Here is a 25,000-nt window from a genome sequence, read left to right on the forward strand (position 1 = left end):
CTTATATTCTTTAGTAAGAGCATTATTGTATTACTACTATTATTATAAAGGAGCAGTTTTAAGATACAGAATTAGATATTAGACATCGATAATGCAATTAGTGTTTATATTAGTTGCACGTTTGAGTACAGATGTGTGTAGACATGCAGCTGGAGTAGGATGAAGTGGCAGAAAGTCCCCTATAGAGGGCGCCCTGTAGATGCAGAGGTGAACTGTGTATTCGCATGACTCGTGGTGTGTGTGTGTATACAAGTGTGTGAAAACTGACTATATGTGAATGACTGAAGCTAACGTGTGACACCGGGAGGTCAGAAACGTCGAGGAATAACGTTTTAGCCGGTGGAAGTTTGATTCTCTCCGAAATAAGCTACAGTTTCTCATGGCAAAGCGAGAGGAGAAGATCTGTAAATAAAAGATTTAACGGAACTTGTCAAGGACTAAAGATAAAGATAACCACACAAGAAAGAGGCATATTCTGGAATCGTAATATGAAAAAGGAGCAGGCAGAAACATTAGGTTTTGTCCCTCAAAAAGACATCGTCTACAACAAACTCCTTCCTTATGCAGATAAACTAGACGATGAATCCAATGACATTTTGTCTCGAATCAAAGGGAACTTGGGTCGCGCCGTCCAACTCAGAGAGTTATGGCCCGGAGTTTTGTTCTGGACAAGAAAACTCTCAACGTGAGTATCAACCGAGTATATAAAAGCTCTCGGAGTTAATATGTCGTCGTTAACGATTAAAAAAAGTAGATAATCAGAGCTTTGGTGCATAGTTCTGTCCGAGGCGATGGAAAGATTGCTGCTAGCTAGCAGGCTAGCATTAGTTAGCTAGCAAACGGCTAGCCTGCTACTCCTGAGTCACTCAGCTGCTAAATCGCTTAGCAACGTAAGAGTCTTTACTTTATAACTACAGGGTACAAAGAATGCCAGAAAAGTAGTCTAATTAAATAAAGAAAATGTTTTGACTTAGTATTTGTAAGTCTATCATCCGCTAGTTATCGGATCTTGGCTTCGCTTGCTATGATCTGCTGGTCGTGGCTAATTCTACAGGAGTTTGTGTGAATAGCTTTATTAAGAACGAACAGTTCGCAGTAGGAGGAAGTTTACTTTTAAGTTCGGTTTTATAGTTAGTTAGCTACGTCCTCTAAGTTTAATGCCAGAACATGATAGTTATCGTTTATTTGTTATACTATTACACACATTTGCACCCCCACATCCCCAGCAACAGACAGCACGTAAAAGTAAACCACCACCACCCCCCCAACTGGAATGATTTGTTATAATTGTTTATCAGATTTCTTTTTGCTTCGTTTTATGGCTTTCTATTTTTATTTAAACGTTAAAGTTCAGTGTTTTGCATAGCCTGTACTGTATTCTTATAATGTTCTCTATGGATAGAAACTGGTTTGTTGTATACAAACTAAACTAAAGTAAATTGTAGTTTCAGTATCAGCTACTAAATGGTTATTTAGGTCCTTTATCCATAACTTACTGACCTGACACAACCTCACCTCACCTCACACTCTTTCTGTACCAAGAGCCAGTGCCAATAAACATCCTGTTTAGATAAGATATGGTCAAGTGACTTCTTGAGAATGTAATTCCTTGTTTAGTTGATATTCAATACTGTGGTGTGTTTATTGTAAATTGTTTATTGGACAGAGGTTAGGCTATTAGTGATGTATGTTTAAGGCACGATTTTATGAATTGTGCTCTACTCTTGACACTGTTGTACATGGACAGGTACCTTCGTCTTTATGGGAGAAAGTTCAGCAAAGAGGACCATGTGCTCTTTGTTAAGCTCTTGTATGAGCTGGTCACCATCCCTCAGCTGGAAATCAGTATGTTGCAGGGCTTTGCACGACTCCTAATCACCTTACTCAAGTATGTATCCTAAATGCACCATGTTGTAACACTTATAAGTAATGTCCAATAACGAACGCTTACTTTTCGGCATTAAGTTTATTTATATTGTGCTAAACCTGTTCTGTTTTCATGTAGAAAAAAAGAACTGCTCTCACAGGATGACCTTGAGTTGCCTTGGAGGCCTTTGTATGAGCTCTATGAGAAGATCCTTTACTCCAAAACTGAACATCTTGGGCTCAACTGGTTCCCAAAGTAAGTTCCTTAGTCTGGATCCTGATGTCCAGTGCTTGCAGAAGAATATTACCTCTGTTGAAAAATTCATTATAGATGGTACGCATGATTACAAATGTTTCTACATTGTTTTGCACATGCATAAGAGAGGGGAAGAGCTAGAGCTGAGTGTTTAAGTGGGTCAGTCTGCTGAATAAAATGAAGTCATGGGGAAAAGCTTCTGAAGGCTGTGCATGCTTCATAGAAGACACAGTCCCTGCTCAGTACATGGTGGCTTGTTGATGTATGTAAAATTTTTGTTTTGGACATTCTTAATGGCAGAATATCAAATTAACATAACACCTGACACAGCTATTTTTAGAAGGTCCCATGAAATGGTGATTGCTGTGTAAGATATCAGTTGATGTTGTGTTTAGCTTTGGCTTATGCCTCTTTCCTTTTTTCACATTCAGTTATCAAGCAGAAGCCTCCCCTAAACAAAAAATGCTTAATTTTGTGCGCAAGCGGTAAGCACAGCCAGTGTTTTTTATATGTTGGATTGCATTTATAATGGGAGCCTCTGGGGTTGTTTGCATGCTTTTGAATATTCGACCAAATTCAGAAAGAAAAGTTCACACAGCTTACATTTATGTTGTTTTGAATCATATTCCTTGTATCCCTGACCTGAGAAAGCTTCAGCCTTGTGGTGCTGTATAACAACACTGCACCAGACTGACTATATTTCACTTTAAAACCTGTAGGCAAGCTTGTTATTGCAGTAAAGTGGTGACCTGGATCAACCTGGCTAAGTGTTCATGTGAAGATCACAGTTTGAAACCATTTTAAGTGAAGAAGCAAACAGTAGTTTCTTTTTTCTCTGGTATTTCATGGCTGTTTTCTGCTTATCGACACAATCTGAATGGTCCTCTGTCTCACCACTGTCTTATGGGCTTTATGCCAGACAGATACCTGAATGATTAGTGATGCATCTACAAAGCTTTTGTGTATACTCACTAATCCTTCTGTGCAGATGAGGTAATGGTACATCTTTATTTGCCTCAAAGGATGGTTAAATACTTGCTTGATAAAATACAGTGACATTACTTGTTGCGCTCCTTGTTGGAAAGTTTCCCTTTTGGTGTCTAGTATCAGTAAGCATTCTATTTTAAACCCCTCCACCTCGTCATGGTGGCATTGAGTGTACAGAGCGTGCCTGCTGATGTTTTTTGAATGAGGGATGAGGAGTGTATTTGGAAGGATATCAACATTCCTGACTATATTTATTATATTACTTACTCTATCACATGCTGTAAGACACATGATAAAAGATACTATATTTACAAAATGGTTTATGAGGAACTGAAAGATGCTGATTCACGCAGTAATAGAATCTCTGTTTTCTCCAAAACAGTTGACTAAATAAACCGCTAAATATAATAAAAATCACTAAATGGAACGTATTGTTTAATTAGCACTCTAAGGTCATTTTAGGATTCAGTGTCAGTGGAGGATCGGCTTAGTAGGTGTTTATCTTTTGTTATAGTGCTTAGTTATGTGCACTCAGTAATGAAATACAAATACATTTTTTTGTAATCAATTTTTGGCATGCATTTTGAAATTTTGTTAAGTTTGTGTCTCATTATCTTTCCATTAGACTTAAACAAAATCCCATAATTGCTGCTTTGCACGCAATCCTTTCGCATCCTGTGTCATTTTAATGTCATGTTAATTATTACATTAATCCATGTTCTGAATTTTTTCCTTTCCTTTTCTTTCCCCTTCTCCCTTGTTAGCTCTGTGGAGAATGTGCTGAAGACACTGGTGAAGAGTTGCAGATTGTGAGTACATTTCAAATGTTAGCTATCAAAGTGTAATGCTGTCAATTTAAGGCATTAAAAGGTTGACGTGTTCACAATTCGATAATCAGATTTTCCGTTCGCTGTTGAGCGAGTAATGTAATCAAGTCATTGATGTCTGAGCCAGTATGTTGTGTTCATCTTGAGATGATTACAGCTTTCTGTTAAGACACCAGAACGTTTCAATAATTTGTCTATTATTTCCCAACAGCTATTTTGACATAGTTTAAAACCTACTATAGAAAGTCTTTTGGCATTTGTACTTGTACATAAGTACATATCTACGTGTAGTTTACATGCTTTGTGTATGTAGGTATTTCCCCGATTCAGCAACGCAGGAGATATTGGATGAGTGGCGCCCATTGCTGTGCCCATTTGATGTCACTATGCAGAAAGCCATCAGCTACTTGGAGCTTTTTCTCCCAACCATCATGCCTCCAGAGAAGCACCATAAAGGCTTCAAGTAATGTTGCTCTCTTAGTATTTTACTGAGATTGATGGAAAAACATTTTCTTTTAACAATTCAATTTTGATTATATAGTAACCAGAGATTTATTGGCTTAATTTCTTGTTGTTCCCTACCCACAACTGTTAACTAGATATTTTATTTGTATAGCTTGTTTTAAACTAATTAACATGCCATATTTTTAAACGTGTCTTCAGTGGTGACTGTGTGATACTTTGACACACAATATTCCTAAATTTTCCAAGCATTGGAAAGTGCTGGTGTATTTAAAGTATGGAACACTTTGTATTATTGTGTGTTTAGGCTGTGGTTTGATGAGCTGATGGGTCTGTGGGTCTCTGTACAAAATCTACCTAGCTGGGAGGGGGTGAGTATTTGTATTTGAGCTAGTGTTTTAAAACAGCCAGTTAATTTATAAACTCTGACTGTCTGTCTCTCTCTTTTCTCTGGGTTAGAATCTTGTGAATCTTTTTGCCCGGTTGGCCAATGACAACATCGGCTACATCAACTGGGACCCTTATATCCCCAAGGTATTGAAGTAAATTCAGATTAAATCCAGTTAAATTTCAAGTCTTGTTGTATTATTGGGTTTGTTCTAATGTTTTGTGGTTTTATGGTTAGATTTTCACTAGAATCTTACGAAGTTTCAACTTGCCTGTCGGTACAAGTCAGATGATGGTTCCTAAGTACCTCACAAACTCTTATGACATTGGCCATGTTGTCCTCTGGATCTCTTCCATGCTGGTTAGTCACAGGATTGTGTTGTGCCTCACTGTTCAGGCCAGTACTATACATCTGTGTATTGTGGGAGATAAATAGGTTTATGTTTTTACATAAATATTTCCTTCCTTTTTTCTGCCTTCTTGTTTAAGGGAGGGGTTCAGAACCAGGCCCAGAAGCAGCTCAATGGTCTTTTTAACAGTATCGCCTCCTTCTACCACCCTTCCAACAATGGCCGCTGGCTGGTGAGAAATTTGACCCAATTCCATGCTTGGTTTTAAGTGAAGCAATATGAAAGTGTGTTCAAATCCTGGATGAACGTTGCTTTAAATGTATCTTGTGCCAATACAATTAGAGATCACCTTTGCTAAGGATAATATAACTGCAACCCCCCAAAAAACATTAGATACCCTTTTTTTTATTTGAAAATAGCCGTTGTCCTGTTTTCCAAAAAATACCTAGACCCCACTTTAAAGTCCATCACTACTTCTTCATTCCAGAGTTTTTACTACTCTGTAACTGCACTGTTAGCTGGATGTTTGCTTTTTGTCTGCCAACAGTAAACATGCCCTGGACAGTTTGCCATAGTTAGTCATTTTAACAAAATAGACTTTTTACACGCAAACACCATTTAAATGTGATCGAGATCAGTTTATCTTTCCTTTAGCTGACATAGCAGACACATTAGCAAGCATACCATGATATTACATGATTTTATGTGTCGCATTCAGAAGATGACTACCAAAAGAATTTTTACAAAGCGTTCATTTATTGTAAACAGACTGAAATTAGACTCTGTATTACTTTATAACGGCGTGATTAATGGTGAATGTCTTATGCTTTTAAACTAATAGCTTTTTAAAATGCAGCTCGCACTGTTTTCTCTTTTACACTTATGTTCCTTAACAATATGCTTTATTCATTCTTGTTTCTTATGTGTATATGTGTGTTATCATGACATTTTCTGTCCTATTACTTCACACAGTATTTTTGGACTAGGTATTTGTGTGCTCTGATTGCAGGTAAAGCTGATGAAGCTTCTGCAGCGTTTGCCAGCAAGTGTGGTTAGACGGCTACATCGCGAACGCTATAAGAAACCTTGCTGGATCACTCCAATACACCCAAGCCATCGCCTTACTGATGACAACATCACAGAGTTTGTGGAGAGCATGAAGCAACCTGTTCTGATGGCCATGTTCAGTAAGACAGGCAGCATGGATGCAGCCCAAGCACTGCAGAATCTAGCTCTGATGAGACCAGAGCTGGTCATTCCGCCTGTGCTGGAAAGGTAAGTGCCTGACCTTAATATAGCCATATTTTTTTCTCTGTGGCTATCTGGGAATTACTGTAGGATTATAAAGAGGCTTTCTGAACTGTTGTTTTGAATTTAGCTAAGCATTGCACTGAGTTTTCACCAGATTTATGACATTTTGAACATTTTGGGTGTGTGTGTGTGTTTGTTTTTGCCCTCTGCAGGACATACCCTGCCATGGAGACCTTAACAGAACCACACCAGCTGACCGCTACACTCAGCTGTATGATTGGTATGGCTCGCAGCCTGGTCGGTGGTGGACGACACTATCCAGAAGGCCCTGCTCATGTGCTGCCACTGCTGATGAGGGCTCTGCCCGGTGTAGACCCCAATGATTTCAGCAAGTGCATGGTGTGTTTACAGATCTTAAAATAACTTGCACTTGTGAACCTAATAAAGCCTTCCAAGTAAATATCAAAACAACTGGAAGTTCAAAGCAACAACAGCTGCTTTTAAATGCTTCACACACGTTGATCGGTACAGACTTCACAGCCTCAAGTACAGCGTAACTATGACATGTATAATGTTCACATGAAAATGTCACGTCGATGTCATATTTGTTAACTGACTTTTTTACTGAAGCCATCATTTATTGCTATTTCCGAGTTATCGTCACAGTAATGGGTCTTAACTTTTTCCCCTCTATATTTTAGATAACATTCCAGTTCATTGCTACCTTTACTACCCTTGTGCCTTTGGTGGACTGCTCCTCTGCCCTCCATGAGCAGAATGACTTGTCAGAGGTGACGGTTTTTAGAGTCTGTCGTGTTTATTATAGCACACTTAGAATGTACATGCAAAAAAAATAAACATGGATTATAATGTAATGTATTTCTTTTCTAGATAGAGAGAGAGTTGTGTTCAGCCTCAGCTGAGTTTGAGGACTTTGTCTTGCAGTTTATGGACAGGTAACTAATCGTGTGGGAGCTTAAATGCCACATGATACTGTTTCTTTTTCTGTCTGTATTCTCGTATAATTATTTGTTTCAATTTCCTGTTTTTCACCTAAATAAAAAGAGCGTGGCGTTTTTGTTATACAGTGTCTTGTGTATCAGAAATGTGATGTCTATCCGTGTATGCAGGTGCTTTGCACTGATTGAGAGCAGTACTCTAGAGCAGACACGAGAAGAGACGGAGACAGAAAAAATGACTCACGTGGAGAGTCTTGTGGAGCTTGGTCTGTCCTCCACCTTCAGCACCATCCTCACTCAGTGTTCCATAGAAATATTCAAGGTGTGCTTCACCTACTGTACCTGACAGCCTCTGTCTCAGTGGTCTTTATTCATGCTTTAACTTTACTCATGACTCATCACTAATATGTTTCCTGCCTTCCATGTAATTACATTCTGACTTTTAAGTTTCTATTTGTGGTATTTTTAAACAGGTGGCTCTTGAGAAAGTGTTTAACTTTGCCACTACCAATATCTTTGAGACACGTGTGGCAGGTCGAATGGTGGCAGACATGTGCAGAGCTGCAGCTAAGGTATGAGCTCAGACCTGTATATAGTTCAAGGAAATTAGAGAATACAATAGCAATTTAACACGTTCACTTTTATATCACCTCTCTCAATTAGTGTCATCCAGCTGAGTCGTTGAGACTGTTCGTGCCCCACTGCTGCAACGCTATCAGTCACATCACTGCTAGTATGTACAGTAGATCAGTCTGCTTTGTCCCATTTGCTGTGTGTGGAGGAGCAACCGTGCGCTAATTATTTTTTGTTTACTAGATGAGGATGTTTTGAATGAAGAGGAGCTGGATAAAGAGCTGCTGTGGAACCTTCAGCTGCTTTCTGAGGTGTGGAAGCCTGGTGTCTATTAAAAAAAAAACACACAATATAGTGTCCAAAGTTAGAACAAAACATGTCTGAATTTATATTTCCTCTTGTCTTTATAGGTGACCCGTGTAGATGGAGAGAAGTTGCTGCCATACCGTACACAGTTGGTACAGATCCTGCAGCTGACACTGCGGCTGCGCTGTAAGCAGGGCTACAGTCTGGCCTGCAACCTGCTGCATCATGTCCTGCGCTCCATGGCCCTTACCTACCCCACAGACTACTGCAGCATGCCTGGTGGCTTTAACAGACCACTCAGCGAATATATGCCCATTAAGGTACTGTAATTGCAGTAGATAGAAGAACGGGAGATGTTTTATATCTGTCTGCTCATGTTTTCAGCTGAGATGCTTCTTAATGATAGCAGTGTTTGTGGAGATTATTTAGACTGAATGCTGACAAGCAAACCAAGATAAATATTTTATAGGATAAGAATGTGTTAATTTAAAAAAGAAACAGTACAACAGAAATAATCTTGGCCGTGATTAAATTAGTCCACACCCAACTTTTGATATGGGGAAATGTTTGTGGGGCAGACATGAAAGGACAATGTTTTTTGTAATCCTTGCTTGCTCTCTCCTGCCTCTATAGGCCTGGGGCCTTTCAGGAGACCTGTGGAACCTGCAGATCCATTGGCATGTGGCCAGTGCAGAGGAGAAAGCCTTTTTATACTATATATTAGACCTTCTACTCCAGCCAGAGCTGCAACGCCTGCAAAGATATGCCCAGGGAGAGCAGAACATGAGCAGGTCAGTGACCATGGGTCAAATAGCGGTGAATGGATACCTAGATACCTGTTAATCTCGGTGGGGTATCGGTAATGAAATGAATGCAAGAATTAAACAAAGGGCATCGATGTATGTAATAACTTGCACCGAACATTTCAGTTTTCTTCTGAATGAGTTCAGTATTTGTTGTAAATATTTTGACCTTTTCACACAGGGATGATGTTCTACAGAGTTTGTCAGTTGTGCAGCACTGCTTACTGGGGGCTGGCTGCATGTTGCCCCCTTTGGATGGACCCCCTGTTACTGGCCTGTACGAAAATACTTGTTTTACTTATCTGTTATTCTTAAGATAATTTACAGGTTCATGTAAGATTTTGTTTGTGCTAATATGTCTTAACCTTTACAGAGTTAATAGCTCAGTTAGACTGCAGGAGACAAAGAACTATGTTGGGGTTGAATATGGTAAGCCATAATAATACTTCTCTTTAAATGATCATTCAAACCTTCTAACCATATTTCATAAATTGTCCCTGGACAGCAATTTAAGTCATTCTCAATTCCAACAGATGAGTCCAGAGAGAACTACAGAGAGGCCATCTATAAAGTTATGAGACAGCTACTGCGTGAGTACTTTACATTTAAAGTTTTTATATTCACATACGAGGAAGTAAAAACTGAAATTCTGATCTATTGTGCCGTACTCATCATTTGATTTTCGGTTCTATCGACAGAACTATAAAACTCCTACAGCACCAGCCTTTGGAGCTACTTAACTCTGCTACTAAATAATTAGTTCTTTTTGGTTCTCTACCTAGATTACATCCTGGAGCAATCGGAGGATGACACCAAGTCCCTTTTTGCCATCATCAAGGTGAAATGTTAGCAACTGTTAGCCCTGTTATATCTGTTTTATTCATGTGATTACCTTTTGTAAACACTTGGATAAGTATACATTGGTTTATGCTGGTCATTTCCCTTTATGTCTCTCAGATCATCAATGACCTCATGCATTTTAAAGGCTCCCACAAGCACGAGTTTGACTCTCGTTGGAAGAGTTTTACTTTGGTTAAGAAATCTATGGAGAATCGAGTGAGTTACTGTCCATTACATATTGGATGAAAAATGCTTTCTTATTCTAGACCAGAGGTCGGCAACCTTAACACTCAAAGAGCCATTTGGGCCCGTTTCCCACAGAAATAAAAACACAGGGAACAAAAAAAGAGATAACACTGCATATATTGTTTTTTTTACCTTTATGGAAAGTATAGAAAAAAACTGTAGTGTGTTGCATTTATGAAATCAATGAACTGCTACCGAGTAAACGAAATTTTATTTCTGCAGGCAAACAAAAATATGTTGAACAGTTTGAACTAACCTTAAGAAAAAAGATGCTGGGTTGAAGGTTACTTTTAAATAAAATGTTCAATGTCTAATTGAGTCATCTTCGTATTCATGGCCAGGGCGCTCAAGTTTTGAAGACAGGCAAGCGTGACATCTCCACATTGGTTGTTGCCTTAAATCTTTCCCATTATTTTCTGATTGGCTATTGTGTAGCCTCCTTTTTTTGATTGGCTGATAAGTGTCGGGCACGACTAAGAACTAAGACGCGCTTGATTCCTGCCCAGTTCCTTAGAGACAGCGGTGTGGACTGATGCATTTTGGGCGCTGCGGCTTATTAAATATATGATAAATAGTCAAAAAAAATTCTGCGTGAGAAATACGATATGTGGCGGGAGAGCGTGAGGAAATGACCGAAATGCGTGACTGTCACTCTCAATGCGTGACACTTGACAGCCCTGCATGACCTCAAAATTCGAACTTGCCGGCTACAGCAAACCAAAAATGAGTCTGCTTGTGTGTGTCGGATTTCGCAAGTATTTTTAAAAACTAACTAACTAAAATAAAATAAACTTAAATTAAATATTTATTTTCCAAATCTACAGGGAGCCGCAGCAGAGGGATGAAAGAGCCACTTGCGGCTCCGGAGCCATGGGTTGCCGACCCCTGTTCTAGACACGCAAAAGCAAAGTTTTTATGTGTTAAAACTTGTTTATACTGTGCATTTTAAACGAAACTTTGAAATATTGGTTTTGTTTTATAGCTCCATGGAAAGAAGCAACACATACGAGCCCTACTCATAGACAGAGTACTTCTGCAACATGAGGTATCAATCATGAGAGAGACATTTGTACACTTGATTTGTTTACCCTTGGCCAGTTCTTAGTTCTAGGAAATGCACTGTACTCAGTTAGCACTAATGTACTACCTTTTGTTTTTCTATTGTTTTTATCTCAACATATGTGTGTGTGTGTGTGTGTGTGTGTATTAGAGTTGCGCTGATTAGCTCAAAACCTTACCCGACTCCGCTCCTTTAAATAAATCATCCACCTGCCACCTACCAATTTTCTATGATTAAGATATCTACACCCGAACGTCACATTACAGTTATTCTAATTCTTAGTTTTCAGGATGATGATGATATGGACAATGGATGGTATTCGGTGCAGTTAGAGTGATCCACGCGTAACCTAATACACTGAACGGATGCTGCTTTTAAATGAACATTTAGTTGTTTAGTTGTTTGTCTGTTTTTGTTTGTTTTTTATTATTGAAACAAAATGTTCTTCTTTGGCCAGATTAAACTACATTTTATTAATAGCATAAACACAGGCTTTACTCCCTTTCACACTTTAGCTGGAATGTCACCGTTTATGTTAACTTCCCAAACAGATGAACACGGACAATTCTGCCATGTCTCTTAAACACAGCCTGTTGCACTAAATGAGCGTTCGGCCGCACTGCTTGGTGAAGGAATTCACAAGCTTCTCCTAGCAAGCTGCTGCAGCTGTGGGAATCGATCTTTCAGAATGAAAGCCAATTTTCATCTGCTATTTAGAGTATGTAGTTAAAATTTGCATCATTAATGACTTGTGCCTCTCATCCACCTGCAACCCACCCAAAGTTGGTAAAAACGTAATTTTTTACTACCCAACCCGTGGATTTTCTGCAACGCAGGAATATAATCAAGATCCGCGCATCACTAAACATATATATGTAGGCTTATACATGCATATAATTGTGTGTGTGTATTTTTATTTATTTATCCTTATTATTATACTCTTTATTCATTTATGATTGCATGTCTTATATGTAAAAGAAATATGATGTATGGGGAAAAAAACATAAAGCATTTGGGTCACTTTAGACAAAAAGGGTTATGTGTGTAGTTTTAATGAGATTTTCCACTGGCAGATGCGTAAACTTCTAGTGGATGGCTGTGAATACAAAACTGTCCACCAGGATCTGCTCAGAGACCTTCTGCATCTGTCCACCAGCACCTACAGTCAAGTACACTGGAGTTCATAAGTATTCTGTTTGTAATAATCATATCTGTTACAGAATTGACAGTAGGTCTAAATACCCTGTTTGCCCCCAGGTCCGCAGTAAGGCTCAAAGCGTTTTGTTCACTGCTCTGGCAACTTATAACTTCTGCTGTCGAGACCTCACTCCTAAAGTGCTGGAGCTGCTCGAGCCAGCCCGAACCGATGTAACTCAGCAGCAGTTCAAGGTACAGAGAAACAATGAATCATCACGGATCCACCCTCAAGTCATGTTTAATGCCTTATGTGTAGTGCAGATTCATTTGCGGTGCTGTAGGCATAAAGTCAGTGACCATTTGAGGAAACGTTCAAGATCTGTGCTAGCTTTCCAAATATTTGTGCAAAGTAGATGATTGTGCACAACACCTTTTTTTGTTTAACTGTCGATAGTTGTTTCTGGTTTTCCATGTGATTTAAGCTTTGAGATTTTCATTTTTGAGTGTTTAAGCCAGCACAAGTGACATGTGAATGTGCAAAGCCACGAAGAGATTAAAAAAAGAATAATCAAGCCAAATAAGCTAAAATCTTAATGTAATACATGTGTAATAAACCAAATATATATTCTCAATATATTCAGACAAAATCTTCTGTACTGTCAGGGTGCTCTGTATTGTCTGTTGGGGAATCATGGAGGTGTTTGTCTGGCTAACCTGCATGACTGGGACTGCATTACTCTGACATGGCCAGCCCTTGTGCGCTCAGGCCTTAGTCCTGCCATGTCCTTGGAGAAACCCTCCATTGTCAGGCTCTTTGATGACCTTGCAGATAAAGTCCATCGTCAGTATGAGACAATCGGCATTGACTTTACCGTAAGTAACTTCCGCCCTCCACCCACCTCTGTTACTAACATGAGCAATATGCTGAGAAATTGATTCTGATGTTATATTGTGGAGTGTCCTGCCTCCGGTGTGGATCAGATATATGTGGTGTGTGTGCGTGCATGTGTGTGTAGGTACCCCAGAGCACGGTGGAGGTTGGCCGCAAGATCACAGAGTCAGGTAGCCCTGTTGCTCACATTAGTCCTCCATCAGAACAGGAGCTGGCCCAGGGACTTGCCATGGAGCGAGCCAGAAATCTAGAAGCTGTGAGGTCAGTATGGTCTCTCTCTCTCTCTCTCTCTCTCTCTCTCTCTCTCTCTCTCTCTCCCTCTCTCTCTCCCTCTCCTCTCTGTTGTTTATTAACATTGTGGATTGACTGAGAGCACTGTGGTTGTTCAATAATAAAATGAATCCTCAAATATATGAAATATATGCTGTTTATTAATTCTATGCAGGAATTATGAAAAGCTGGTTCATGATCTATTAGATCAACTCAGTGAAAGAGACCTGTAAGTTCCATGTATTTTCTAATCATTACTCCTTTATTAAATAGCCATGTTACACGCATGCACGATGCATGATGAACGAATTTTAAATGTGTGTCTTAAATCACCTTAAAGACCATGGAAGTTTGAGCACATGGCCATCGGCTTCCTTTCCCTCCTGCTGAGAGATGATTATCCTCTACCTTCTCCAGCTGTTCACTTCTTTGTCCAAAGTCTCAATCATGATGCACTTGTTGTGCGCAAGGTGACTTTGCTTAGCCAGCCAGTTTAAAATAATAGTACCAGTATTTATGTTTTTGCATTTATTATCTGTTTTAATATCCCTCTTTTTCTCTAGGTGGCAATATCTGCTGTAGCAGGAATCCTCAAGCAGCTGAAAAGGCCCCGCACAAAAGTGGCCATCGCACCCAGTGACATCAGTGAGTAAGCACTCCCTATAGCTAAAGAACCACCACTTCAGTAACAGGCACTCTATTTCTCACAGAGGTGTTCAAATCAAACAAACAAAATACAATAGCTTGCCCACCAGGCACATGAAATTTATCACTTATCAGTCATGCAATGACAAATAGGGGAAAATTATTACAGGCTGAATACACATTCTACTTATTCCAGGTGACCGCATACAATTTATCCGTGCCTGTCTCATATCAGGTGCTGACTCATTAGCTATGATGATTAACTATAGCTCTACAGGATGTAGGCTAATGGTATTAGTGCTTTGTTGTAGGTGGAGTGATGGAGCCAAAGGAATTGGTAGCTGGAGACAGACCAGGAAATGACTGGCTTCAGTATCATGCAGATCGCTTACCCTGCACTCAGCAGGACTGGGACAATTTCCATTTTGTGGAGAAGACTCACTGGGGTTACTACTGCTGGCCGAAGTAGGCACATCCCACCAACTACATCTCACCAATACCAGGATTTGTACCACACTGAGTCTGAGCTTAACCTTTTTTTTTCCATCACTCTTTATTTTCTGTAGAAAGTTAATGTTATATGCTCCTCTGGAGCAGCAGCTGAAAGACCTCAGGCCAGAGGAGATGAATGAGGTGAGCACATGGTCTCTGTCAGATGGTATTACTTCTATCTGGAGAGTTTGTTACAACTTTTCTCACAGGATTTAACAAAAAAATGTTCCTTTCTATTCACAGAGTGAACGAATCATCTATGACCATTTCTCGAACCCAATGTTCATCAATCAGCTCATTGAGTTTTTGTCACTTGAGGACCGCAAGGGAAAAGACAAATTCAATCCACGTCGTTTCTGCCTGTTTAAGGTTATAAGCTCATGGAACAAAAAGTTCTCATTCACAACTGGACAATATAATGTACTTTTTTGTCAGTAGGCTGGTCATACATTTCAGATATATCTGTGTTCTACATTGTACAGGGTCTATTTAGGAACTACAGTGATGCCTTCCTGCCGGTGCTTAAACCTCACATGGAGCGTTTGGCAGGTGATTCCCACGAGAGTACACAACGCTGTGTGGCTGAGATCGTTGCTGGCTTAGCGAGAGGCAGCAAGCACTGGAGCTTTAGTCAGGTGAGGAATTAAAGTATAACCTTAAAACTTAATGTTAAAACAATGTCCTCTTTTTTCTTCTCTGTCATACTTCTTCTCTTTTTCCCCTCATTCTTGAGTGCAGGTGGAGGCCCTGTGGAAATTCTTGATTCCTTTGATGAGAAGAGCACTTTCCAACATCACAGTGGAAACCTACACTGACTGGGGCACATGTGTAGCTACTGCCTGTGTATGTTCTCCCTATCCATTACCCACATCTTAATGTTTGTTTGTTTGTGTTTTTTTAAGCTTTTCATCGTTGAATTACGGTTAACAGAATGCTGTCTTGACTTTTAGGAGAGCAGGGACCCACGGAAACTTTACTGGCTGCTGGAGATGCTGATGGAATGTCCTCTTAGTGGAGAAGGAGGGTCCTTTGTAGATGCCTGGTAAGAAGGGACTCATGGGTTTTACCCAAGACTGCATCTTTCCTCAATGTATTTGTCTATTAACTACAAAAAGAGAAAATGTAACCGATACCATTTGTCAGTTTAGTAGTTATACGTCTATATTTATATGAAAACATTCAAGATTCTAAAGCTTGTGCCAAGGAATATGTATAAGATTAATTTAGGATACAAAATGTGTATACAAAGAGTGTATAAAATCAAGCACCTAGGCATACAGACTGCTTCAACGTACATCTGTGAAAGAATGGGTCGCTCTCAGGAGCTCAGTGAATTCAAGCATGGTACAGTGACGGGTTGCCGTCTGTGCAGTAAGTCCATTTGTGAAATTTCCTCACTATTAAATATTCCACAGTTAACTATTCATGGTATTCTACCAAAGTGGAAGCATTTGGGAACAACAGCACCCCAGCCACAAAGAGGCAGTGGTAGGCTATGTAAAATCCCAGAGCAGGGTCAGCGCATGCTGAGGTGCACAGAAGTCACAAACTTTCCGCAGTGTCAATAGCTACAGACCTCCAAAGTTCGTGTGGTGTTCAGATTAGCTCAAGAACAGTGACTAGAGAGTTTCATGAAATGGGTTTCCATGTCCAAGCAGTTGCATCACCAAGTGCAATGCATAACACTTAATGCTAAAGCATAACAAGACCTTTTTCTCTTTGTGTGTGTGTGTGTGTGTGTGTGGGTGTGTGTGTGTAAAAATTATATTATGATGTTGTGATTTGCGTAATGTCAGTAATAAAATTGCTTGTCTTTCCCCCACTTGCTGTGCAGTCGTCTGTATGTGCTACAGGGGGGTCTGGCTCAGCAGGAGTGGAGGGTGCCGGAGCTGCTGCATAGACTTCTGACCTACCTAGAGCCCAAACTCACTCAGGTGTACAAAAATGTACGAGAGCGTATCGGCAGGTAAGATGCAGACTATATGTCCATACTGTACATATTTTATGCACAGTCACTACTGTAACAGTGTTTTGTTTGCATCAGTCATTTACATTTACAGCATTTTATCCAGATCGACTTTTTTTTTTTTTTTTTAATCCCGAAACTCTGTACTGTCTCACGGGGTCTTACACAAAAATGATCTCAGTTGACATGCCATCATATTTATTTATTTATTTTCTTTTCTTTTTATTTTACCTTTCATTTCATATGTTCAACTTGTAGAACAAAACCATGTGAGATCATTGCCACAATTAGGACAACCAAATACCTATAACAAAAACAAATATAACCAAATAGTCTGCCCTTAATTTGAATGATATTGTGCCATGTGCTCTGTTACCGGTGTGCGGGAATTGGCTAAGAAAAAAAAACCCAACAGAATAACACATTTTGAACGAGTAAGAATACTGAGGAAAATACATTTCCTTGCCCTCATGTGTTTGTTTTAATCTATTGAACTTTTTTTTTTTTTTTTTTTGCCTAATTCTGTTTTTCCCTCTCTTTAAACGTCATCCCCTGTTCTCCCGGTTTTGCAGCGTGCTGACATACATTTTCATGATTGACGTCAGTCTGCCAAACACACTACCCACAAAGTCCCCTCACATCACAGAGTTCACAGAAAGGATCATGACTTGCCTGAAACCACTGCTGGAAGGGGAAGAGGAGATCCAGAACCATGTAGTGGAAGAAAATGGAGTGGGTGAGCAGGATGAAAGAACTCAGGCCATCAAACTTCTAAAAACCGTACTCAAGTGGCTGATGGCCAGCGCCGGACGTTCCTTCACCACTCCGGTAGCTCAGCAGCTCCAGCTCCTGCCTCTGCTTTTCAAGGTCTCTCACATACTATCATTATTTTTCGTAGTCCTTATTACCCCATCTGTCAATGAATAAAGACCATTACTCATCACTAATGTGCAACTGATACCGTAGTATGTGTGTGTTGTTTGGTTCTAATGTATTAGATGCAGCAACTTTTCTCAGGTTATAAACAATTCAGTATTGTTGCTATTTTTTAGAAACGGCTGACCAAACAAAGCAAAGATTGCAGCCAAAAGTTGGACTGTAACGTGTATAATCAGTGTTGTCTTCTGGGTGTCAATTGTTCTGCCCTGTCAATTGATTGGCCACTCTTTCTGAGCAAAGAGGAAAATGGGGTTTTTAAAATGGTCCCAGTGATGGACTGGGCAAAAAAATAGGTCATAGGTCAGCTATGATATGGTTATTTAACTTTTTAATACTATATGGTAATAACTGCATTGTAAACAATATTGTTCCTACCGAGCATCCCAGTACATCTCAGAAATTTGGCACGTCTTCTCTGTGTTCGCTTACCGTCTTTTATGCAGTATGTAAAGCTTCTTCCCCTTTTATATCCGCATGTGCAGATCGCTCCTGTAGAGAATGATGACAGCTACGATGAACTGAAGAGGGATGCAAAGACCTGCTTGTCTCTCATGTCTCAGGGCCTCCTCTATCCAGAGCAGATTCCTCTGGTACTCAGCGTGCTGAAAGAAGTGAGTGTATGCTGAATCATGTGTTGGCCTGATGGGCCCAAGATAATTCAGTTGTATTCATATATATTCTGTAATATATTGATCCCTAAAATGACTCTAAGTCTTCTTCCATGTCAAGATTTTAGTTGTATGCTACAAGTGCTATATGTGCTCAGATTGCAGGGAGCAGCTCATGGCATGCGCGCTATTCTGTGCTCACCTATTTACAAATAATGGTGTTCTACAACCTGTTCACAATCCTGAGCAATGAACAAGCAGTCCAAAGTATACGGGCTCTCGTCGTCAGGCTGCTGGAGGATGAGCAGCTAGAGGTACACCCTCGTCTAAGCTACTCTTGTCTGTTAAATCTCAATAAATTCAATCCCTTATTCCCCTTGCATTTGCTTCATTCTTCCCAGGTGAGAGAAATGGCAGCCACTACTCTGAGTGGTTTCCTGCAGTGTAACTTCTTTACCATGGACATCTCCATGCAGACTCATTTTGAGGCTCTATGCAAAACCAGGCTGCCTAAGAAGAGGAAGAGAGACTTGGGCTCTGTCGTGGACACCATACCCTCAGTCGGTAAGGCGCTTCGATACTGCTTTAATTATTATAGAACTCACATGGTGTGAACATGTATAGTTTGATGTGAACGTGTGTGTCCAGATCTAGTGCGGCGTCATGCCGGAGTGCTCGGTCTCAGTGCCTGCATTCTGTCCAGCCCATATGATGTGCCCACTTGGATGCCCCAGTTGCTCATGGACCTTAGTGCCCACCTCAACGACACGCAACCCATTGAGGTGGACTAGATTTATTAACTCTCACTTCTGCCTTTTCTGAAGCTCTCCAAGTTTTTGTTTTTGTTTTTTTAATCCTCAAATTCTGTTTTAACTCGTTTTAGATGACGGTGAAAAAGACTTTATCTAATTTCCGCCGGACTCACCATGATAATTGGGTGGAGCACAAGCAGCAGTTCACAGATGACCAGCTAGTGGTGCTCACAGACCTGCTTGTGTCACCATGCTACTACGCCTAGACAGGTGAAACGGGTCTTTTTGGAGCTTGTTTATTTTTTGTGATTTTGTTTTTGTTTTACTTGGCGTGTAATATTAAGAGCACAACGTGATAAGGACAAGTATAGACATGGAAAAGCATAGCAAAGCAATAACTTAAACATTTACGGAGATGAGGCAGTGGCAAGTTGTGTACAGTGTATGTATTTAACCCACATTTTTACTATACTTTAATATTTAAGCTTTATTTGAGCAGGATTAAATGGCCTGCAATCTGTAATATTATTATTGTACAGATTTCTTTTTTTTTTTTTTTTCCCCCCCTTTATGTGTGGACATGAATGTGTGATCAAGGACCGACCTCCTGTGGATTTGACCTCCCACTCGAGCCATTCTTCCAGCCATAAATATCTGGTCTCTTCAGAAGCTGTGAGGACAGGTTGAGATATGGAAATTTTAGGAAAAATTCATTTTAGTTATTTAACTTTGACTACATTTACATTGCAGGCAAAAATTGGGCCATTTCCTATTTCTTTTAACGTCACACATTTTTCACACGAGAATCCATCTGCCTTTCTTGTTTATACACCTGTGGCAATGCAGTGTTATCATGTACAGTTATGGTTCTCCTAGATCAATCCAACTAGTCTTCAGTCTAGCATTGAGAATCTATTAAAAACAGTCGTCCTTGGCGTCTCAGTGTTCTGCAGGATATTTGTGTCTGAATAGAGGTATGGTGCAGTTCTACCACTATGGTCTCACATTTCTTTCCACTGACAGCCAACATGACTTCACAGATGTTTTTCATAAAATCTTAAACCATTTTTGTTCATTTTGCATTAAGATCTATTTGTTTGAAAATACATTAACCACAAATATCGCTTCAGGTTAGTTACTATTGTCACTTCACCCAGTGAAGTTTGTAAACGAATGCCAAGAAATGTCACATGAACAGTTATCTGAAATGAGCACTTAAGCTTCGAGGGTTAATGTAGTATCAGCAGTCTTTAGATTGACGCTTTCTCGATCAAGGCCAAATGAAGTCTAAAGGTGGGCACCGAGCGATCCTCCTGCGTACGGTATGGTGAAACTGAGGCCCTTTAAAAAACCAGCACCACCAGACACACCAGTCTGTGCTACTGTAGTATGTGATCATCAGAAGCTCTGTACTGTCTCATGGGGTCTTACTCAAAATGATCTCAGTTCACATGCCGTCGTAATTATTTTTGTCTCATTCTTGTATTTATATTTGTGTATGTATATATACTGTACATATGCACATATCTATGCATAATGTAATTCTTTTACTAAGATTTACATGTCAAGTCTACTGGAAAAGAACAGTTTTTTTGCCAGACTAATTTTAGGCACCAGTCATGAGAGTGGAATTATGTGCGAGATGAAAATATTTGAAGTACATGTGTATGTTGGTTTGTCACGTGTGTGTGTGTGTGTGTGTGTGTGTGTGTGTTGGCACACACGTTCATAGTTTAATGTTATGTGGCATGTGACTGGGGATCCTCACATCATTCTCCATCTATATACAGACTTTTCTTTCTTGTACGTTGTACTTCAAGCCACCCTTATGTAAAAGCAGTAGCTGTTGTTTGACATGTTTATTTACACAATCAAATATCTTTACATTATGCCTGTTTAAGTCCAGCTGGGAGTGAACCATGGATAGGCCCGTTCTTCATTGTGGCACATCCATACTGGCAACACTGTGTAGCTTAGTGCCAAAACTGCAATGACATTTTATTTTTTTTTTCTTCTTTCTTTTTTTTTAGGTGTACTGTTTGTTTGCTTGTTTTACCTAAGAATATGCCAATAAATGTTTTTAAAAAAAAGGAACACAATCTGTTCTTTGGTTAGTTATTTCGTATCTCATTCATTTCCCATGGAAGCATTACCCAGTTTTAGCACTTTAAATGTTCTGTTCTGTGCTAAATATTACGGGTCTTTCCTACTGCAGAGATCATAACCTAGATATTGTTCTTACAAGCTTTGCATAGATTAAATGGCAAATGACATGCTGTTCTAAATGTTTTATTACAGAGACCAATGGTCATTATCAGAATAACTTGTTTATAACTGTCCCATTTTCAGGGAAGTTTTCTTGTTGCATAAATATAAAGAAAATCCATACCCACTTAAATTATTTGATGATATATTAGGGAAACAAAAATGAAATAAAACCTGAGATTTTAATAACCTGCAATTACATTAGTGATCATATATGAGCTACCCATTTATGTTGTGTAGTGGAAATTTACATTAATTATATAAAATCCTATGTGCTTTTACAGTAAATTCTGTGTGTCAGATTAGGGAGAAAGAACAAGAGGCCCCTGTTTCAGCCGTTAACTTTGTACGTGCTAGAAAGATGGGAAGTTTAGGGGAGTGTGTGTGCATGTAGTCAAAAAGAACTGAAAATGTAATGTGTACTGTAATAACTCAAAAGGTAAACATCTTCAGTAAGCAGGGGGAGTTTCAGTGCATTTTATACAGTTGATGTCCCTCAAATGTGAATACAACATCTAATTTAGTGATCATTACGAAGGTGTGTAACTGCAGTTTCCTGTAGACGTTCCTTGACCAAGCGCTCCAAGGAGAACAGGTGATCATCTGTGTCTTCAGGTATCAGCTCCCTGAGTGCATCAGCCAGCTCAAATAAATACTCTGTGTTTTTTCCACTGGGTCCAACTGAGCCGACGATCTGCTGTGCGATCAGTTCCAGAGGTGCTGGTCCGAGGTAGTTTGGGTTGTCACAGGATCCGACGTAGAGTAGTGTGTCATGGATGGGCTCATGTTCCTCTTCTTTAGGATAAAATGTAACTTTCATCACTCTATATCCACCTTTCTCTCTGTAGTCCAGAAACTCCTTCACCTCATTCTCTCTGCCTGATGGAAGTTTGTAAGCAACACCCCAAACACATCCCTGCACAACAATGACAATATTTTACAATGTATATCTTAGACTTAATATAAGTGTAAAAATACATGGAAAAAATGTGTGGAAACTCCTATGTGGGCCTTTTTGTTCAGTTCTTACCAAAACTGCCAGACACGGAACAATTTCTTTCCCCAGACAATCACTCTGATTACAACTCACCATAATTATATTCCCTGCTTCATATTTACAAGTACTGCATTATCAGATCTGCCAGTCATCACATCATCTGTATATGTTACACACACTACTGCTGCTGTATAGTGTACAAAAAGCAGAATATTGCACAATATTGTTATTTGCACTACCATGCACTTCTCACACTATGTACATGACTGATCTGTCATATATTCTGTATTCGTGTTGAATACTCGTACCGTCTATATTGTATCACATGGTCTGTACTGTCTTGTGAAGTATGATGTTATTCATGTCTGTACTTGTGAGAGTCACAAACAGCTGGAACCAAATTCCTTGTGTTAAAACATTAACACTAAATAAATAAATAAACCTGATTCTGATTTTACAAACATTTGAAACAATGGACACGGCTGACAAGAAAGTGACGTGACATACGGCTAAGTACGGTGAACCATACTCGGAATTCGTTCTCTGCATTTGACCCATCCAAAGTGCACACACAGCAGTGAACACACACACCCCATGAACACACACCAGGAGCAGTGGGCAGCCATTTATGCTGCGGCACCCAGGGAGCAGTTGGGGGGGGTCATTGCCTTGCTCAAGGGCACCTCAGTCGTGGCCGGCCCGAGACTCAAACCCACAACCTTAGGATTATGAGTCAGACTCTCTAACCATTAGGCCACGACTTGCCCGAATGTCTGTATACTGAAGCATTAGGATTTCCCTTCACATGACAATGCCCCTGTTTATCCCCTAACTCCTCAGTTGCATATATTAACTATATTTAATTTGCTCTAGATTGTCAGAGGCTGTAAATGTAAATGTGTGAACACAAATCCCAACAGCTACACTACAATAGAGAGGAGCGGATGAACAGGACCATTTGTGGGGGATATTGTAGCCTAGTGGGTAAGGTGCTGGACCTGGCACTGTTGGGCCCCTGAACAAGGCCCTTAAACATAAGTTATCCAGTTGTATAAAACTAAGATAAAATGTAAGTCATGATGGAAACGTAAATGTACCTCTGGATCTTCAATTAACGTCACCACACGTCCAGGCTGGAAACAGGGGTAAAAAGGCTGGTTATTGTTTATTAAAATACTGTGTAAGGTGCAGGATGAAGTGTTAGTTACCTTCCCAGGGACCCCACGGTGATCAGTGCTTCCCTGCCAGAACCGGCGACTGAAACCTTTAATGAAACCGACTCGTTTCTCCTCGAAAGGAAAGTCAACTTTCCAAATAAGTGATCCGTAACCGAAAACCCACATGTCTCTGAAAAAGCAGCCGACTTCCTCCAGCTCCGAACCTGATCTCGTCTTACCTGAAATTATAATCAGCTCATTATTTCATATTAGAGCTGCTTGTGTTGTGAACAAATCAGTGACAGTTCTGACTCTGAACCGAGTCTCAACCGACACCCGATCCGGAAGCACGTATTCAGGAAGCGTTGTGAGCAAGTGTTATTAAAGCAAACAAAGAAACAAACATAAATGTTAATAACAGTTTAAAATAAATATTAAATATCACAAAAAATACTAACACCGAACGACACGTTAAACATATATATATTTGCCCTAATATTGTGTTATTGTCAGTGTTTGGTCCATAAGGTAGAGTCTGGGGACTTTTATTATTTTATTAGAATTAGAATCAGAAACAAAAGGAGCTTTATTGCCAAGAATGCTTGTGCATATAAGGAATTTATTTAAACAACACATTGACCATAAAAATAAGTTGAGAATAAAAAAAATACAAATATTTATTGTAACATGTTACAATATTAAATATGTAATAATATATTGACACATAATTGAAAAATAAAGAAATTGTATGTAGAGTTGTGCTGTAGATGATAGTACATCCCTGTATCTCATTCTATTCGATTCTAGGATGGAGGTGATAAATAAATATAAGATTATTGCACATTGTTATTGCGTAATATTATCCTAAGTCTACTGCATCATCCATGGACCTGTTTGCTCAATATGCAAACTGCAGGGGGTCCTGTGTAAGGGTCCAGTGAAGTCTTTCAGATAAGCCAGAACCTGTTTTTCTAACGACTTCATTACGACAGACATCAGCACCACAGGTCTCTAGTCGTTAAGTCCTGTTATCTTGGGTTTCTTTGGGACGGGGATGATGGTTGAGCGTTTGAAGCAAACAGGGACTTCACACAACTCCAGTGATCTGTTGAAGATCTGTGTGAAGACAGGGATCGGCTGGTCAGCACAGGCTTGTGTCACACCGTCTGGGCCTGGTGCCATTGTTCTTTTTTCTTTCTGAAGACCTGGCGCACATCATCTTCAGTGATCTGGAGCACAGGAAAGGGGGAGAGGGGTACTGGTGGTGTTAAAGGTTGTGTAAAGACATGGTCAGAATGAGTGTGGGGAGTTTCATATCTACAATAAAACTCAGATAAAACTCAAATCAGATCTTCAGCAAGTTGTTGATTCACCGCAGTGCTGGAGGATGGTGTTTTGTAGTTGGTGATGGCTTTCAGGCCTTTTCAGACTGAAGCCTAGTCGTTAGAAGTGAACAGATCTGCCAACTTTTTGGCATAGCTCTTCTTAGCCACACTAATCTCCTTATTCAGTGTGAAATCATAGCCTGATTGTACAAGACCCTGTCTCCATTTCTGTAGGCATCTTCTTTGGCCTGACGAAGGTGTCAGTGTTTTTCCGTAAACCATGTTTTATCATTGTTACATGTTAGATGACCTCTGGTAGTGATGTAGCACAGAAACTGATATATGAAGTTAGTCTTATTGAGCTCGTTTTTATCAGGGAGAT

The 25,000-nt window shown here is 39.8% G+C and overlaps 2 protein-coding genes across 4 annotated transcripts; one reads left to right on the top strand and one right to left on the bottom strand.

The window, feature by feature from the left end:
- The first annotated feature begins 205 nt into the window (after positions 1 to 205).
- Positions 206 to 20,973, top strand: psme4b (proteasome activator subunit 4b). Of its 2 annotated transcripts, XM_027140476.2 has the most exons (47): positions 206 to 685; positions 1,748 to 1,888; positions 2,006 to 2,122; positions 2,554 to 2,607; positions 3,874 to 3,918; positions 4,250 to 4,399; positions 4,706 to 4,769; positions 4,858 to 4,932; positions 5,024 to 5,146; positions 5,275 to 5,367; positions 6,145 to 6,410; positions 6,599 to 6,785; positions 7,088 to 7,177; positions 7,278 to 7,342; positions 7,517 to 7,667; positions 7,819 to 7,917; positions 8,009 to 8,078; positions 8,162 to 8,229; positions 8,329 to 8,544; positions 8,858 to 9,015; positions 9,209 to 9,304; positions 9,401 to 9,456; positions 9,561 to 9,617; positions 9,810 to 9,865; positions 9,985 to 10,083; positions 11,096 to 11,158; positions 12,247 to 12,342; positions 12,431 to 12,562; positions 12,974 to 13,183; positions 13,327 to 13,463; positions 13,648 to 13,701; positions 13,813 to 13,942; positions 14,036 to 14,117; positions 14,429 to 14,582; positions 14,684 to 14,750; positions 14,853 to 14,978; positions 15,092 to 15,244; positions 15,348 to 15,452; positions 15,560 to 15,651; positions 16,444 to 16,575; positions 17,148 to 17,442; positions 17,997 to 18,125; positions 18,281 to 18,436; positions 18,524 to 18,686; positions 18,771 to 18,904; positions 19,006 to 19,144; positions 19,472 to 20,973. In XM_027140476.2, the coding sequence occupies exons 1-46, from the start codon at positions 489 to 491 to the stop codon at positions 19,138 to 19,140; spliced, it is 5,538 nt and encodes a 1,845-aa protein (XP_026996277.2). In that variant the 5' UTR covers positions 206 to 488; the 3' UTR covers positions 19,141 to 19,144; positions 19,472 to 20,973. The 2 variants fall into 2 exon arrangements, with proteins under 2 accessions (XP_026996277.2, XP_026996279.2); XM_027140478.2 differs by lacking the exon at positions 2,554 to 2,607.
- Positions 20,974 to 21,601: 628 nt separating this feature from the next.
- Positions 21,602 to 23,848, bottom strand: chac2 (ChaC, cation transport regulator homolog 2 (E. coli)). Of its 2 annotated transcripts, XM_027140480.2 has the most exons (3): positions 23,345 to 23,848; positions 23,234 to 23,269; positions 21,602 to 22,055 (listed from the first exon to the last, which is right to left on the bottom strand). In XM_027140480.2, the coding sequence occupies exons 1-3, from the start codon at positions 23,477 to 23,479 to the stop codon at positions 21,660 to 21,662; spliced, it is 567 nt and encodes a 188-aa protein (XP_026996281.1). In that variant the 5' UTR covers positions 23,480 to 23,848; the 3' UTR covers positions 21,602 to 21,659. The 2 variants fall into 2 exon arrangements, with proteins under 2 accessions (XP_026996281.1, XP_026996282.1); XM_027140481.2 differs by lacking the exon at positions 23,234 to 23,269 and having other exon boundaries at positions 23,345 to 23,757.
- Positions 23,849 to 25,000: the final 1,152 nt, after the last annotated feature.

Source organism: Tachysurus fulvidraco, chromosome 8 (genome assembly GCF_022655615.1).
Source record: "Tachysurus fulvidraco isolate hzauxx_2018 chromosome 8, HZAU_PFXX_2.0, whole genome shotgun sequence".
In the NCBI taxonomy this organism is placed as follows: Eukaryota; Metazoa; Chordata; class Actinopteri; order Siluriformes; family Bagridae; genus Tachysurus; species Tachysurus fulvidraco.

Excerpts from the sequence above, each read along its gene's own strand:
- chac2 (XM_027140480.2), bottom strand. The coding sequence starts at position 23,479 with ATGTGGGTTTTCGGTTACGGATCACTTATTTGGAAAGTTGACTTTCCT. Across the intron at positions 23,270-23,344 it reads ACCGTGGGGTCCCTGGGAAG|CCTGGACGTGTGGTGACGTT; the intron begins GTAACTAACACT and ends CCCTGTTTCCAG. Across the intron at positions 22,056-23,233 it reads CGTTAATTGAAGATCCAGAG|GGATGTGTTTGGGGTGTTGC; the intron begins GTACATTTACGT and ends ATTGTTGTGCAG.
- psme4b (XM_027140476.2), top strand. The coding sequence starts at position 489 with ATGAAAAAGGAGCAGGCAGAAACATTAGGTTTTGTCCCTCAAAAAGAC. Across the intron at positions 13,943-14,035 it reads ATGCACTTGTTGTGCGCAAG|GTGGCAATATCTGCTGTAGC; the intron begins GTGACTTTGCTT and ends CTTTTTCTCTAG. Across the intron at positions 14,751-14,852 it reads GGCCAGAGGAGATGAATGAG|AGTGAACGAATCATCTATGA; the intron begins GTGAGCACATGG and ends TTCTATTCACAG.